The sequence below is a fragment of the Chiloscyllium plagiosum genome, unplaced genomic scaffold (genome assembly GCF_037043375.1).
Source record: "Chiloscyllium plagiosum isolate Xiang-an unplaced genomic scaffold, Cpla_swu_hap1 HiC_scaffold_13, whole genome shotgun sequence".
Classification (NCBI taxonomy): domain Eukaryota; kingdom Metazoa; phylum Chordata; class Chondrichthyes; order Orectolobiformes; family Hemiscylliidae; genus Chiloscyllium; species Chiloscyllium plagiosum.
In genome coordinates, this window is record NW_028270151.1 from 4114604 (window position 1) to 4131431 (window position 16828).

Below are 16828 nucleotides of genomic sequence, written 5' to 3' on the forward strand. Positions count from 1 at the left end.
ATTGCACATAATGTTAGGTGGATTAGTCATGGGTAAATATAGGGTAGGGGAATGGGTCTGGATGGGTTACTCTTCAGAGGGTGGGCGTGGACTTGTTGAGTCGAAGGGCCTGTTTCCGTACTGTAGGGAATCTAATCTAATCAGTAGAAATAGCTTGTGAAGTGGTCAGCTTATTTCAGGGTCAAATATGACACCAAGATTATGAGCTTTTGAGTTTAGCCATGGACAGTTGACAAGGACAGCAATTAAATCAGTGGCTAGAGACTGAATTTGGAGCAGGAAACAATTAAAACAGCTTTGGTTTTCCCAATGCTTAATTCGAAGACATTTCTGCTCATCTGCCACTGGATGCCAGACAATTCCAACAATTAGCCACAGATTAGGAGTTGGGGTAGACAGTGGTGTGACAGAGCTGAATATTCTCAACTTTTGGAGATGCCAGTGTTGGGACTGGTGTTAAAAAAAATCACACAACACCAGGTTTATAGTCCAAAAGATTTATTTGGTAGCACTAGCTTTCGGAGCACTGTTCCTTCATCAGATGGTTGTGGAGTACAAGATCGTAAGACTGAATTTATAGCAAAAGTTTCAGTGTGATGTAATTGAAATTATTATTTTAAAAGACCTGGATTATTTGTTATGTCTCTCATCTTCGAGAATTAACATGATGGTTTCAGTTCTTTCATATGTAAATCGCAGAACTTTTTTTTAAAAAAAAGTTACATTCTCAAATGAACTTTAACAACTGGTGTCACGTCAGCCCAGATAATCCATTTAAAGTATGAGCTGCCCTGTGTGAGACTGTCACAATGATCAGACTGATTCCAAGCTAAAAAAAACATATTTACATCATCTGACATGGATTTACACAGTTTTTCAGCAAAATATGCACAAAATATTTGTCAACATTTGTGAAAATTAACAGTGGCGTGAGGCCAAGTGGACAAGGTGAACCGAAGACAGCAGCAGAGACAACCGACCAATTGTCTCAATCTTAACAAGATTATCAAAGCTCCTTGCTTTGGTGTTTGGACATGAAGGAGGAAAACACGGGGGAAAAGTAGTTTAACAATGTCGTTTGAGAAAGTAAGTGGGACTATCTTTCCATTGCCCCACTATAGTGAAGCTTAAGCAGAGAAGAGTAGGACCCAATAATGCCTTAAGGGTATGCCTTAATGTCCTAAAGAGTAGGACAGAAAAGGCACTGTGTGGTGAGCAGAAGCTACACAACTGAGGTTTCAAACGTGCAGATGCCCGTCGCAAGTATCGAGTGACAAACTGTGGTTAAATCCACCTGGAACATTCACAGTTCTTGCAAATGTGGATTTTATTTTAAACTACAAAGGGCTAAGGCATTGTATAGGTGAGTGATGCTGAGGTTTCTGAACCCTGTTTAACATTAGGACCCACAGTAGCTCGTGGGGCATTTTATAAATTGTGGAGATTAGGCTTATTCCCTGCAAGTTGCCTGGATCCCAGTTGGGGCCTGGGAGTGTGGGACAAGTCCCTCAGGCCCATACCCAGTCCTCAGCTCGGCCCCCGCCACAGGCCACAGACCCGGGTCCCAGCCCATAACCCACTCCCAGGCTTGGGCAGAGTTCCCAAACCCCAGGCCGAGGCCCACGGCCTAGCCGCTTACTCCCCCCTTCCACAGCCTGCCGCCAGGGGCACTTCTGGAAACCCCGTCGGTGCGGAGCGCTCGCGAAATCCCCCTCCCCCACCGTATCCGTCCGCCTTCAGAAAGTAGTGCGGTTACCGGTTTGTGGGAGAGGCGGCCAGGCTGGGCGCGGCGTGACTGAGGGAACGGTGGCTGGGAGAGTGTCCGGAGCCCGCGCTCTCACGGAGACTGTGGTGAGGGGGAGCCGCGTGGCCCTGACAGCGGCTGCGAGTGGGAGGGGGGGGGGAGAGAGAGCGAGAGCGCGCGGGCACCGGAAGTGGCCGGGCGGGCAGGGTATAAATAGGCGCGACCGGCGGCGAGCGCTTCCTTTCGGTGAGGAGGCGGCGGTGGGTACGGAAGATGTCTTGTGGCTCCGCGGATTACAGGTGAAGCCTGAGGCCTAAGAGGGAAGGGGCAGAGGATAGAAATAATCTCAATCTCCGCTATTAAACCCCATCGCGAGCGGACTCTCCCCGAATAATAACATCAATCTGTCCGCCACCGCCGGAGTGGTGTCGTCGTCCTCACTGAAGGGAGGAGGAGCCACCGAATGGCGCCTGGTGTCCAAACGGCCGCTTACCCCCCACCCCCCGGGTGGTGGTTTTGTTTGGGATGGGGACGGAGTGGGTGATGTCCTCTTTCCCAACCTCCTCTTCTCCCATCACCCCACCCCGGGGGGGGGGGGTGATAGTCTGGGGGGCTCCCGCTCTGAGCGCTCTCCTCCGCCGCATGAAGTCGGTGGTTTCGGCGGCGGCGGCGGACACGTGGACGGGAGCTGTCCGGAGCCGGGCCTCGGTTCCACCGCGCAGCCCTGGAAATGGATCTGGCGAGGGGAGAGCTCAAGGCATTTAGCTCCGAGGCCTCCCTCGGAACGCGCTTCCTTCAGCCGCGCAGGTCGCCTGGTTGTTGTGTTCTTCCTCCTCCACCCCGTCTCTGGGCGAGAGGAGGAAGGGTAGCACCCTCCAGTGAGGGAGTTACCTGGCTAAACCAAACCCTGTGCAGGGGAGAGCTATTAGAGTGGAAACAGATTTTGGAACGCGCTATATCTAATTTAGAAATCTTTCTATTGTGGTCTTGCAGCTCTAAAGAACATGGCCCAGATGGCATGGACCCAGATGGCGTTATTGAAGTGAGTAAAGTATTCAGCATTGTGCTTTATTCTGGAGTTTTCTTCTTGTTTGGATTGATTTTAATGTTTTTCTTCCACCCTGTCCAGAGCAACTGGAATGAAATTGTTGATAACTTTGACGACATGAACCTGAAGGAGACCCTTCTTAGAGGAATTTATGCATATGGATTTGAAAAACCTTCTGCTATCCAACAGAGGGCAATTATGCCATGTATTAAAGGTGAATATACTAAATTTAAAAATGCTTTTTATTATAGCAGCTTCTTTTATCATGGCAGTGGTTTGGCATTTCACTTGTCATGCTTCGTTAAGATAAAATGTTTTTATGTTTTTGTAGTAAAATTGTATTCTCTTGACTTAATATAGTAGATTATTCCTAAGTTTGAGCCTGGAGTGAAATGATGTTTTACCATCTTTCGGGACTGATGTAATGATGAGAAACCTCTTTACTGATCACTCTGTTTTATGAATGACTGTTGTCTTTCAGCATTTGGAGCCTTAGACTGTGGCTGTTCCAATGTTTATGTTCCCATGTCTGGTGGGAAGGCCACTGCTAGGTTTATGTGGGAGCTGTAGATCTGTTGCTGAAAGTTTAAAGGCCTTAATCCTTCAGTGTAATGCTTAAATTGAATTTATTGTTTAATTTAAACACTTTAAGGGTAATGTTTGGTTTCTTGTTGATTCAGGGTTTGATGTTATTGCCCAAGCACAGTCTGGAACTGGTAAAACAGCCACATTTGCAATCTCGATCCTGCAGCAGCTGGAGTTAGATATGAAAGAATCGCAGGCTTTGGTCCTGGCCCCTACCAGAGAACTGGCTCAGCAGGTAAAAAGTGCTCTATCATTGAGGTTTGAGCTCGATATCTTCATGCTGCAATATTTATTCTGGGATCATTAGATAGGACCTTGTGCATGTGCAACTTCAACCTGAGCCTGCTCTGTTGTTTACTGTCCATGTATTTTAAGGTTTATCTACCCAAAACATGGAGCCAGAAGGTGGGAATTGGTTAGCCTATTTGGCTGGTTTTTGCAATGTAGAGAAATGCCAACATTGTGTGTTCAGTACCCATCTGAGGTTACCATGAAGGCTACACCATCTCAACCTCTCCCCTCACCTGAGGAATAGTGACCCTCCAATTAAACCACCTTCAGTTTTCTCTGAGAGCAGCTCTATAGTCCAGTAAGACTGCAACTTTACCTTTACCCACAACATGTGTGTTTAAATTACACTTGCCTTCCTCTGACCGTGCTTAATTCACATCTGCCTTTTCTTTATTTGAAACAAATTACTCCATCTCTTCATTTGGTCTTAGTCTGCAAATTTAGCTATACAAGTCTGTACTTTCAAACAAGTTGTAAATGCATATCCTGACCAAATCACATGGGAACACCTTTTGACTAATTATCAATCTGTCAAACTTTACTGTGACTTTGTGGAAGTGCTATCTGACTATCCATGTGGACAGTATCTACAGACTCCTCATCCACCATTTGTATCATTTTTTTTTAGTGCAATGTGTGACTAGAATTTAACCTTTTTTTTCAGTTACTTAAGTGATTCTTTATCCATTCAGGTGTCTAAAATGAGTAGAAAATGAGTCCTTTCTAAAAGTTGGAAAGCCATACTTGGAAGTCTAAGGAGCTCAGGCTTAAGCACATTGATCGCTAAAGTGTGATTTATGGGTGAAGAAAATTATCTAGAAAAGTTAATAGAATGCTATTTTCTATCTGGAGAATTGGAGTAGTCAGGCAAATATACAAAGCCCCAAATTCAACCAAATGTTTGAAAATTTATTGTCTCTGGAAACTGTGCAGTCTCATTAGAATGATAATTAGCATCCTAAATCTCACTACTGAGACTGAGTTAGCTTTAAGCTGCATGATTCAGAGCTTCCAACACTGATCAGTTTGGTTCCCGGCTCCCTAAAGTCGAGCCTCCATCTACAATGTACATCTCGGGAGTGAGATGGGATACTTTCCACTTGGATGAGTGCAGCTAAAACAGCACAAGCTTGACACCATCCAGGACGCAGCAGCCCACTTGATGAGGACCACATCCACAAGCAAAGATCTTTAGACAGCATCTTCTAAAGAAGGGCAGCAGATGTGTGGGAATGCCAACACTTGCAAGTTACCATCCTGACTTGGAAATATGTTTGCTACTTTGTTGGGTCAAATCCTGCAATCATCTCCCTATGGCATTGTAAATCAACTTATAGCACGTGGACTGCATCAGTTTAAGAAGGTGGCTCATCGCCTTCTCAAGGGTAACTAGAGACCAGCAATAAATGTTGGCCATCCAACACTGCGCACGTCCTACAACTGTTTTTAAAAGTAACACTGAAGGTTGTATTTCATGGAATTTATCCAATTAAGGAATAGTTGAATGAAAGCTTCAGCTAATAAGAGAAGCAGATAGTTCTTTGAATTTTTTATTGTTCCCCAGTCCTAGATGGCTCAAATGAAAGCCCAACAAAATTAGCATATCTTTCAGGAATTAATAGGAAACATTTCATGCTGAAGGCTGATGGAAGTTTGGAAATTAAGTTCATTTTAAATCTGAGTTTAAGAGATGAGGAGTATAGAAAATAGGAAATTAGTTTGCATCAGCCGTGTTGAAGAAAAATAAGTAATCAGTACATTTTTTGAATAGTTGCAAAACAGTGTTCAATGTGGACAAAGTTAGAAACTGATAGTCTTACAGATCCTTGGTTAGAATCAGTAGAAAAATTGCTTTCAATCTGAATTTAAACATTTAACATTATTGCAGAAGATTAGCAGGAAGCGAAATATCCAAAGGGCTTCAGACAGGAGTCATCAAAAAGCCTGTGTTGAAATATTTGCTGGATTCTTTCTGCACCTGGCATACAAAGGTTCAATGTCTAAATGGTTAGAAGCCTTCATATACTTTTCTTGTCAGTACAAATGTTCAGTAGTATTACAATAGATAATTGTTAAATGTTCAGTGTTTAAATGTCAAAGCAATCAACTTTTGTACAGTAAAGTCTCCTCTTTTTAATAAAAGGGTTGAGTGAATCTCTACCTTTTTTAGATCCAGAAGGTAATCCTGGCCCTGGGTGATTACATGGGTGCTACATGCCATGCCTGCATCGGTGGCACTAATGTACGAAGTGAGATGCAGAAGCTGAATGCAGAAGCTCCCAACATTGTTGTAGGAACTCCAGGGCGAGTGTTCGACATGTTGAACAGGGGATATATATGTGAGTACTGCTCTTAAAATCAAAAACCCAGAGTGGAATGATGCTTTACCATCTTTCGGGGCTGACCTGAAATGGAGACAAACTTCTGAACTGATCACTCTGTTCTGTTTGGGTGTTCGTGTTTTAACTAATGAAAACAGACTTTGAATTGGGTCTCAAGTTAATCAGAAACTGAGGTTTAGAATTCAAATTAATAGAACATCTTGCTATTTATTATTCTGTAGGAATATATGCTGAAACTTCAACGATAATGGTGTAACTTAGTTTAAATAATTATTACAGCTTCAAGGTGGATCAAGATGTTCGTTTTAGATGAAGCTGATGAAATGTTGAGTCGTGGATTCAAAGATCAAATCTACGAGATTTTTCAGAAACTGAGCACAAACATTCAGGTATGCTGGTTTGTTTTCAAATGGGGAGGGAGTCTGAACAATAAATGACGTCAAGTATTATTACCTGCAGCATTATCCTGTCCAAATTTATTGGTGTTAACAACTTCTTCTTAAGCACTCTGCTCAAATTGCAAAATTCGGGTGTCTGACTTTTGTAATAATGCGAGTAGAGTACACCGAGGAAGGAGAAAAAAATGCATAGCATTGCAAATGAGACCAGGGTGGACCTCTTTCTTAATGTCTGGTGTCCTTTGTCTCAAGATTCTGTGCTACATACTTCATGAGTAACTGGTTGGTCCTGTGTTGCAGGTTGACGTTTTAACCTGAAGTAAAATGGTCTTTATGTTTGGCAGAAAATGTTTAGTGTGTGGAGTGCGTGAATACCCATTCTACTGGGGACCATTGGTAGGAAGGTCAGACTGCACTGCTAAATGACTTTTTCTGTTTAGGTGGTTTTGTTGTCGGCTACTATGCCCAGCGATGTCTTGGAGGTCACTAAAAAGTTTATGCGTGATCCAATCCGTATCCTTGTGAAAAAAGAGGAACTCACCCTTGAGGGTATCAAGCAGTTTTACATCAATGTGGAGAGAGAGGTGTGTTGAATGTAATTGAAAATAAACCTCTACGTCGGAACATTCAATAAAATTCTATTATTTGAAGGCTCAATTCACATTCAGGATTTTGTTGTGACAGGAATGGAAGTTGGACACACTTTGTGACTTGTATGAAACTCTAACCATAACACAAGCTGTGATTTTTCTTAATACGAGGAGGAAGGTTGATTGGTTAACTGAAAAAATGCATGCAAGGGACTTCACTGTTTCTGCATTGGTAAGATTTCTGTACTGTTTTTCTCTTCCATTTCTGAAGGTGCTCCAATAAGTATATAAAGTGCCTGTTCCACACTTGCTGAAGTTGCAGTTTTAGTCTGGGGTCAGTCATTCTCTCACAGCACAGAAACAGACCCTTCAGTCCAACTTGTCTATCATGAAGTTTAGCAAACTAAACTAGTCCCATTTGCTTGCATTTGGCCCATATCCCTCTAAACATTTCACATTCATGTCCCTGTCCAAATGTCTTTCAAATGTTGTAACTGTACCTGCATCTCCCAATCCTGGAGTTGGAAATGTGTTGTGCTGACCAATCAGGAGAAAAGTTGCCCTGTTTGTGGAACTGAACTTTTGAAAGGAGTTGGTCTTTCATTCGCAGACTGGCTTCTTTGCTCATCAGTTCACAAATGTGGGAAAGAAAGTGGTGGTAATGGCTGCCAAGGTGGCAGGCACAATGGTGTGGGGATTGAGGGGCTGGAGAGAAATTTGAGATGGTGGAGGTGGGCAGTGGATGAAAGCCAAGGTGGTCTGTTGAAATTGGACTGGACAGTCTAGCTGTTTCAGACACTTGATACCATGTTTATCAATGCAGTTTTTTGTATGATTTTTGATTCCAGCATGGTGATATGGATCAGAAAGAACGCGATGTGATTATGAGGGAATTCCGTTCGGGATCTAGCCGCGTACTTATCACTACTGACTTATTGGTATGTGTATTGGCGTTTTAGAAAATAGCATTTTGCTTTTATTGTGGCGTTCCTGCACATGCACTTTTCCATTCCAGAAAATTGTCATGTCAGTCTGTTCTTCATGCTCTATCACCCTGGCCTAGGGAGGTAGAAGGAGGGAAATATACTGCTCAAGAGTAGCTCAGGTCTTTGTAAAATGGATTTTTGTGCATAGTAAAGTGCTTTACAAATCAGATTTTATATACAGACTTGACTCTTTCAATGTTTTCTTTACAGGCTCGTGGCATCGATGTACAGCAGGTGTCTCTAGTTATTAACTATGACTTGCCCACAAATCGTGAGAATTACATTCACAGGTTAGTGTATTTCATGTCTGTCGAAATGAACATGCTTATGTACATCATTAAAGCAGAATCTTGTCAAATGTTGTCATGGTGGTGGTCTGAATATGGAGGTGTGCTTAATCTGGATTGCATACATTTGTTAAATTTTGGATAGGGAATGAGGAAGTTCATGTTGAGGTTTGAGAAGTCCTTTTTCTTGTATGTCGCATCAATGTGGTTTTCCCAGAATGTTGTGAAGTACTTTCCATTGTCTGAATTGTTATCTTTTAATATTTGCAGAATTGGTCGTGGTGGTCGCTTCGGAAGGAAAGGTGTTGCTATTAACTTTGTTACTGAAGAAGATAAACGAATTCTTCGTGATATTGAGACATTCTACAATACAACTGTGGAAGAGATGCCTATGAATGTGGCTGACCTGATCTAATGATGGCATGAGAATTTGCATTTGCAGCTGCTGAATTATCAGACTATATGGTGCGTTGTGCTGCTTCACGAGTTGTTGAATCTCTTCTCCCATGTGCAGACAGGATCAGATATCCAGCATTGTGATAAGTGACTTGTGGAACGCCATCCTTTTGCAGTGTTGACTGCTGGGGTGGGAAGTTTAAGTCATGGGGTGTTTAAACATATATGCCCTTCAGTGTTTTGAATGTTCTGTAGTAGCATTTCTGTTCGATATTCTTTATCACTTAATAGTTTACTTATGGACTAAAAAATTCAAGTGCTGTGTTAAATCAGCCAATTATGTCAAACTGGCATATCTACAACTATTTTAAAATGAAGCTTGCCAATCAACTGGTAAATGTATGTGCACTTTTTTCTAGAGTAAATCTAACTACATGTATTTGTATTTAATAAAAAGTTTTGAGTTGTGCAAAGATCTATTTGTGCTATGATCTGCACAGTTTTGGCTTCCCAGTAGGCGGTTGTTAAAGATACTTTGTACAAATGTGAGAAATTTGGCATTAGTTTTGAGGGAGGCCAGATGTTGTAACTGCATTCCTGTATTGCATCCTTATTTTTGTAACTTTGTAGTTCTTTTGTTTATTGTACATGGGCTGTTCTAATTTATGCAATCTGTCGCTGTCTTCTATTCTAAATATTTATTTTTGTTTTCTCTAGAAAACAACCTCCTAGGAGATTGTACAGACTCTGCTCAATAGTAAAATACAGATCTTTCAACTTTTAAACCATGTTGATCTAAGATGCTTCTGGAGAGAGTAAATGTAGGAGGAAAAACTACCTGTAAATTTGCAATGGTGGTGCATGTTTGTATGATCTGAGCAATATAAAATGCAGCAAGCCTAAGCAAATGTATTACAGGCTCATTCCTGTGGTGCTTTTAAACTATGAAACACTATTGGAGGGTTACACTCAAACTTGCTTCTAAATGGGGTTTCTAGAAGATACGTAGCTTTATCTGCCTGTGACCTCTAATCAGTAAGGTTTAAGCCATGCATGTGTAGGGATGGTTTAATATCAAATGCTGGCCAATTTGGAATTGCAGTGTTCCAGCCCCAGTGAAGCTAACATTTACATTGAACTGAACAAATCTGAAGGAACATTGTGCAGGTTTAGATGAGTAACTTGATTTGTGTATAATTTCTGCATTTTCCTTTTGGAATGGCTTGCAAATAATCAGTGCCCTGACTGACTTGAATCTACATTGAAGGTATTTGCAACAGTAATGTGTTTTGCATCTTTTAGATTTATTGAATTTGTATGGTGGAGTTTTGAGAAGTTAGAATGTAAAGCTATTAAAGTTAATTTCTACTTGAAATGTGGACCTCTTGACAGGAGGAACAAAAGCGACAAATGGTCATTTTTTTTCATCTCATTCCTCCCAAAGAGTTGGGAGACTTTGGTTTGCTGATTTTTTCCTTTTTAGTTGTAGGTGTGAATGAAATGGTTGCCTTTGTTTGTTTTACACTTAAATGGCAAATATAACATTCAAAATTAGATTCCAGGGAAAAGTACATGGAGCAGGTCTGTTGGGTGGAGTTGGTTAAATACCCGGGCCTCAGTTCTGTGTACCTCACCTGAGAGCCTCACTCATTAGGTTGGCAATACCTAGTGACATTGTCATCAAAAGCACTCTGCGATGTTCCACTTTATTAAAAAGTAAGTAATTGAAGGTGGGAGCTACTTAATGTTCCTGCTTCACCATTCTTTAGATTAGAGCTTTCCTGACTTTGACTTGACAGTGTACTTACACTGTAACATGGAACTGAACAGAATTTCTTAATGGCAAGTAAATGCTACTGAGGCTGGTACATACAACATTACAGTGCAGTACCAGCCCTTCAGCTCTTGATGTTCATTGGTTTCACAGGTCAATCTGAAGCCTATCTAACCTACACAATATTTTCATGTGTATATTTATCCAAGGATGACTAAAATGCCCTATAAAGTTGGCAAGTTCACTGCTGTTGTGGGCAGTGTGTTCCATTGTATAATTTTGTACAATGTTTGAATAACTCCACAATTGGTCTTGGGAACTTGAAACAGAGCATGTCCCTTAATTCTGATTTTATTGTAAATACCTTAAGGTTGTGGTAAATACATTAAGGTTTAACCAGTAAAAACATCCACTTCTGTGCATTGTTGGCCACGGTTTTTTTGTGGTGCTGGCTGCTATCATGGCATTTAGAAAAGCTGATCTCAGTAATACTGGTTCATGTACAATTGCTGTTCCTATCTTATTTTAAACTATAAAGAATTTGTCATAGAGTATTACTGTTTCCAACTAGAAGTTTTTAAAAATGTACAACTAATGTGAAAGATAATTTTCCATAGATCACACTTCTTGTGGAATTTTGAAGCTTGGTTAACTTTTTTTTGTTTCATAATTGAGGAAACTAAAGCCATTATTCATCCTCAATGCTATTTAAGATATCTGACAGCATTTTAATTCCTGTCACTCTGTCATAGAGAGCTAGCATAGGTTTTAAAATCCATTCTAAACTTTTTTCCACCTTTACAAGTAATGACAAATATCACTTGTCTTCGTCTTCATCTAGATTCTGGTTTCCAGCATCTGCAGTTCTTGTTTTTATCCATGCAGCATTTATTGCGTGTTCCTAATTGCTCAGTAGCCACTTAATCAACATGTAGGCCAAACCAGTTAAGGATGATGGTTTAACTTTCCCAAAGGAGATTCAGTGATCCAGATCGGTTTTTCCCAGCAGTGGGGGCCACTGTTGTTTGTGTTATACAATAATGATCTGGAAGATCATTACTGTTATGATCAGTAAGATTGCAGATGACACAATGATTGGAGTAGCAGAAAGCATAAGGGTCTGTCAAAGAATACTGATTGCTGGGTGGAGAAGTGGCAGATGGAATTCAATCCAGGTAAATGGGAGGTGAAGCATTTAGGCAAATCTAATGCTAGAGCATATTACACAGTAATTGGGAAAAGTTGATGGGTAGAGAGATCTGGGAGGATAGAGCTCTATTCCTGATGAAGGGCTTTTGCCCAAAATGTCGATTTTTCATGCTGCCTGACCTACTGTGCTTTGCCAGCACCACTCTGATCTAAACACTAAATGCATCACCTCGCACGGTGGCACAGTGGTTAGCACTGCCGCCTCACAGCGCCAGAGACCCGGGTTCAATTCCCACCTCAGGCGACTGACTGTGTGGACTTTGCACGTTCTTCCCATGTCTGCGTGGGTTTCCTCCGGGTGCTCCGGTTTCCTCCCACAGTCCAAAGATGTGCAGGTCTGGTGAATTGGCCATGCTAAATTGCCTGTAGTGTCAGGTAAGGGGTAAATGTAGGGGTATGGGTGGGTTGAGCTTCGGTGGGTCGGTGTGGACTTGTTGGGCCGAAAGGGCCTGTTTCCACACTGTAATGTAATCTAATTTGTCTGGATTGAACTCCATCTGCCACCTTTCCACCCAACCCTCCAGTCTTTCTATATTCTGTATTCTTTTGACAGTCCATTATGCTTTCTGCTACTCCACCAATCTTTGTGTCATCTGCAAATTTGCTGATCATACCAACAGAGTGGTGGTTAGATTTTCTCTTATTGGAAATAATCATAGTCTGGCATTTGTGTGGTGAGTTATTTGCAGTTTGTAAGCCCAAGCCTGGATATTGCTCAGATTTTGTTGCTTTTGAACACTGAGGTGCTTCTGAACACTGGGTGCTTCAGTATCTGAGGAGTTGCAAATAGTGCTGAACATTGTGCAGCCATCCCCAATTCTGACCTTATGAAGTGGAGGTAATTCATTGATAAAACAGCTGAAGCTAGTTGGCCAAGGGTACTATCCTGAGAAATCCTGCAGAGATGTCCTGCCTGTACAACACATTGGTTAGGCCACTTACGGAAAATTCTGGTCTCCCTACTATAAGAAAAATATTGTGAAACTGGAAAGGGTTAAGAAAAGATTTACAAGAACATTGCCAGAGGCTAAAGGGTGACCTTATAGAGTTTTATAAAATCATGAGGGGACTGGATAGGGTGAATAGGTCTTTTCCCCTTGGTGAGGGGGTGGAGTCCAAACACAGAACATAGGTTCAAGATGAGATGGGAAAGGAGGTGCTGTGTGTATGGAACGAGCTGCTAGAGGAAGTGGTGGAGGCTGTACAAGAGCAACATTTAAAAGGTATCTGGGGTGCTATATGAAAAGGAAGGGTTGAGGAGTATGGGCCGAATGCTGGCAAACAGGATTAGATTTATTTAGGATATCTGGTTGGAATAGGCGAGTTGGACCAAAGTGTCTGTTTCCATGCTGTACAGCTCCAAAAGTTAATTCCTCTGTCTTAAAATATTCAAGCAGAGTCCTTTCACCATCTTTTCAAGAGTGCTGCAGCTCATGTTCACAAAATACACTGTCTAATCTTAGATGGGCCATACCTGAATTTTGAAGACTGACCCCTAGTTATAGATTATCTCAGAAGACCCTTTAAAATCTTACATTTCAATATGATTCTCTTCAAATCTAATGAATATAAGCCTTGCATGTCCAAATTTTTAACAGGTTTATAAAATCATGTGGATAAGGTGCATAACCAAGATCTTTTTCTAAGGGTAGGTGAGTCCTAAACGAGAGAGCATAGGTTTAAGGGGAAAGATTCAAAAGGGACATGAGTAACTTTTTCATGCAGAAGATGGTGTGTGTATGGAACCAGCTAGGCAAAAGTGAGGACAGCAGCATCCGAGGACCAGGAAAATCGATATTTCGGGCAGAAGCCCTTCATCAGGAATGAGGCAGGGGGCCTCCAGGTTGGAGAGATAAATGGGAGGGGGGATAGGGCAGGGGAGACGGTAGCCAAGAGTACAATAGGTGGATGGAGGTGAGGATGAAACGGAAAGGTGGAAAGGAAGATTGCCAGGTAGGATAGGTCATGAGGATGGTGCTGAGCTGGAAGGTTGGAACTGGGGTATGGTGGGTGGAGGGGGAAATGAGGAAACTGGTGAAGTCCACATTTATGCCCTGGGGTTGAAGTATTCCGAGGTGGAAGATGAGGCGTTCAAGCTGCCAGAGGAAGTTATGGAGACTGGTACAACATTTAAAAGGCATCTAGATGGATACATAAATAGTAAGGCATTAGAGGGATATGGGCCAAATGCTGACAAGCGAGACTAGATCGCCTTATTATCTGGTTGGCATGGATGTGTCGATCTCAAAACTCGCTAATGAGTTGATCTGTTTCTCTACTGTATAACTGTTGCTTCAGGTGATGATAATGTAATCTTCAGAACTCCATCCAACACATTTATATCCTTTGCAAACCACTGCATACTACAGTGTTTTGTAACCTCCCTTACTTTGCAATTCCCTTCATGATAAATTATAACATTCGAATTAACTTTCCTAATCACGCGCTGTATATCCGTATGAATATTTTGCAATGCATCTACAAGGATAACCGGACCTCTACATTTCAGAATTATAATCTCTCAATTTAAATATAGAGCTTTAGAATTTTCCTGCCAAAATGGACACACAGTTTTTACCACATGTTGTTTGCCAGATCTTTGCTCACTCACTTAAACCTTTCTTTTTGCAGTCTTAGGTCCTCTTCAGAACATACTTTCCTACCTATTTGTGACACAAGCTAATTTAGCAACCATACCTTTAATCCTTTATCCAATCTAGAAGTTGCAAACATTTGAGGTCTCAGCACTGATTCCTGTGGTGCACCACTTGTTACATCTTGCCAAACTGAAAAAGATTTATGTTTACTGTCTTTCCTGTTAGCCAGCCAATCTTCTGTCTCTGCCAATATGCTGGCTCTATACTGAACTTTTATTTTCTGCAATAAGAGTTTGATATGGCACTTAATGCCTTCTGAAAAACTAACTACAGTACATTTAATGGTTCCCCTTTATCCATAGCACATATTACCTCCACAAAGAACTTCTAGATCAGTCAAATAAGTTCCCTTTCGCACAACACATTGTTTTGTTACCATGAACTTTTAACTACTTTCTTAGTAGCTTCTAACATTTTCCCCATGAAATGATGTTAAGCAAAATGGTCTGTAGTTTCCTGCTTTTTGTACAAAGAAGTTACATTTGTTATTTTTCAAACCAGTGGGACCATCGAAGGAGATCTGGAAAATTAAAACCAATGCACATAACTCTCACTAGCTGCTACTTTTAAAACTTTAGGGTGAAGTCCATCAGGAAATTAGGGACTTATAAGCCCGCAGCCCCAACAATTTATCTAAAGCTTTTTGGAAATCTAATCGCTTTATGTCTACTGGTCCCCCTTTGTCCACCTCATTACTTCCCAAAGATACTTAACAGGCGCAAATGGAAGGAAGGTACAAAATGTCTTGTTCACAATGCCTGATTACATCAATTTTCAAAGTATTCGGCTGTAATCTCCTTATGGGAATATGGCAACTTCCTCATGTCACATGTTAGGTTAATTGGCCTATGGCTTCTTGCTTTGTGTCTCCCCCACTTATAAAACAGAGACGTTACATGGCCCTTCCTGAAACCTTATAGCTCAGTCAGTACAGCATCAGACTTTTCAAGAAATTTTGGACAGTTTAGGCATATACATCAATCATGCAGCCATGGTTCTGGGTACACATCAGCCTTTGGCTCTAATACCTTTCTCTGGAGACCAAGAGTAGCAGAACGTTGCTGCATCATTTCAGGTTATGTCTGAATTCACCCCAGCAGCATGCATAAAAAGTAATTTTAAGGGATGACCCCTTCTCAAGTCAGTGATGATTTAAAATTGCTTGTGCATGTGTTTGACTAGATTTGCTGAAATACTCAAGGTCAACAAATTATTACACTTCAAACATATTTGAAAACACTTTATTTTGTATGAAGCACTGATCTAAAAGCATTGTAGAAAAGTCAACACTTGGCTTGAGGGCTTTAGACTATATATAGATCTTCCAGGTCTTTGTGGGACTAAATAATGGAGAGTAATTGTTTTCTTCAACTGCTGCTTATCTATAGTTTGATTAAGTGGTCTGTGTAAACTGTTGCATAATAACTGCAGAAAGACTGATCATCTGCAGATACTCATCAGCGCCATCGATTAAACACTTGTCAACTTCCTGGGGAGAAATGAAAAGGCCATTTTTACAATGAATGCAACATTTTAACATTCTTTAAAGCTAACTATATAACTGTCAAAGATAGACTGACAAGTAACTTCCCCAAGATTAACTCAATTGGCATTTAGAGCCAATTTTCAAGAATATTGTATTTCTATCCTAAAAATGAAGAATTTCTCTGAATGGAAAATATTTCAATACTGACAACAAATTTTCAAGAATACTGATGAATAAAATTAGCAATACCATTCAAGGTGCACCATTCTGCTAAGGTGTAAATCTGTCATAGAAAGTGAAGCTCAGTCATGGTAACTTGAATTTGGAAATATGCAGAAAGGACAAATAGATGGAGAGCAATGCTATATTTTTTAAAAAGATACAAAATGTTTGCTAGGAATAATTCTGTGAATTTTCCCTGAAGCAAATAGATACTTCAATATCACTGAAGCACTTCAAACTTACTCAGCCTTCAGGGGAAAGGCATTACAATATGTCTAACCAATATAACAAGTACTCTTAAATAGAATCAGATTCATTGTGAGATTAGATTCCCTACAGTATGGAAACAGGCCCTTCAGCCTAACAAGTCCACACTGACCCTCCAAAAAGTAACCCATCCAGACCCATTCCCCCTGAATGATGGACCTAACACTATGGGTAATTTAGCATGGCCAGTTCACCTAACCTGCAGATCTTTTGGATTGTGGGAGGAAACTGGAGCACCTAGAGAAAATCCACGCAGATTTGGGAAGAATGTGCAAACTCCACACCGATGGTTGCTGGAGGTGGGAATTGAACCCGGCTCCCTGGTGCTGTGAAGCAGTGCTAACCACTGAGCCACCGTTCCGTCCACTATCAGACTACAATTACCACCTAAAGAGTCCACAATGGCTAGAGAACCACTTACTACTTCTGTATTACACTGGCATTTTAGCCAACTAATGTCGAGTGGGGTAAAAACAAATGGTTTTCAAGATTCAAAGGTCAGGATACCAAAGCATGCAGCGAGATGGAGTTAGGTGAATGAATTTG

The 16828-nt window shown here is 41.2% G+C and overlaps 2 protein-coding genes, 1 long non-coding RNA gene and 3 other non-coding genes across 6 annotated transcripts in view; 4 read left to right on the top strand and 2 right to left on the bottom strand.

Moving 5' to 3' along the window:
• The window catches only part of LOC148148227 (uncharacterized), a 40384-nt gene extending 38487 nt beyond the window's left edge, over nucleotides 1–1897 (bottom strand). Inside the window, exon 1 of the long non-coding RNA XR_015759092.1 lies at nucleotides 1757–1897. This is a non-coding gene — a long non-coding RNA (uncharacterized LOC148148227). The remainder of the gene's footprint in view (nucleotides 1–1756) is intronic.
• An 82-nt stretch (nucleotides 1898–1979) lies between these two features.
• On the top strand, nucleotides 1980–8736 carry LOC122556237 (eukaryotic initiation factor 4A-II). Its single transcript, XM_043702841.2, has 11 exons — nucleotides 1980–2043; nucleotides 2738–2786; nucleotides 2874–3006; nucleotides 3473–3612; nucleotides 5839–6007; nucleotides 6290–6399; nucleotides 6849–6992; nucleotides 7093–7230; nucleotides 7847–7936; nucleotides 8195–8274; nucleotides 8542–8736. The coding sequence occupies exons 1-11, from the start codon at nucleotides 2018–2020 to the stop codon at nucleotides 8684–8686; spliced, it is 1224 nt and encodes a 407-aa protein (XP_043558776.1). The 5' UTR covers nucleotides 1980–2017; the 3' UTR covers nucleotides 8687–8736.
• Nucleotides 3178–3245, top strand: LOC122556410 (small nucleolar RNA SNORD2). The gene has a single exon (XR_006313526.1). It is a non-coding gene; the product is annotated as a small nucleolar RNA SNORD2 (small nucleolar RNA).
• Nucleotides 6038–6107, top strand: LOC122556411 (small nucleolar RNA SNORD2). Its single transcript, XR_006313527.1, has one exon. It is a non-coding gene; the product is annotated as a small nucleolar RNA SNORD2 (small nucleolar RNA).
• On the top strand, nucleotides 6501–6676 carry LOC122556409 (small nucleolar RNA SNORA81). Its single transcript, XR_006313525.1, has one exon. It is a non-coding gene; the product is annotated as a small nucleolar RNA SNORA81 (small nucleolar RNA).
• Nucleotides 8737–15532: 6796 nt separating the features above from the next.
• The window catches only part of rfc4 (replication factor C (activator 1) 4), a 37929-nt gene continuing 36633 nt past the window's right edge, over nucleotides 15533–16828 (bottom strand). Inside the window, exon 10 of the mRNA XM_087993287.1 lies at nucleotides 15533–15796. Within this exon, the coding sequence (XP_087849413.1) occupies nucleotides 15701–15796 (96 nt within the window). The 3' untranslated portion in view covers nucleotides 15533–15700. The remainder of the gene's footprint in view (nucleotides 15797–16828) is intronic.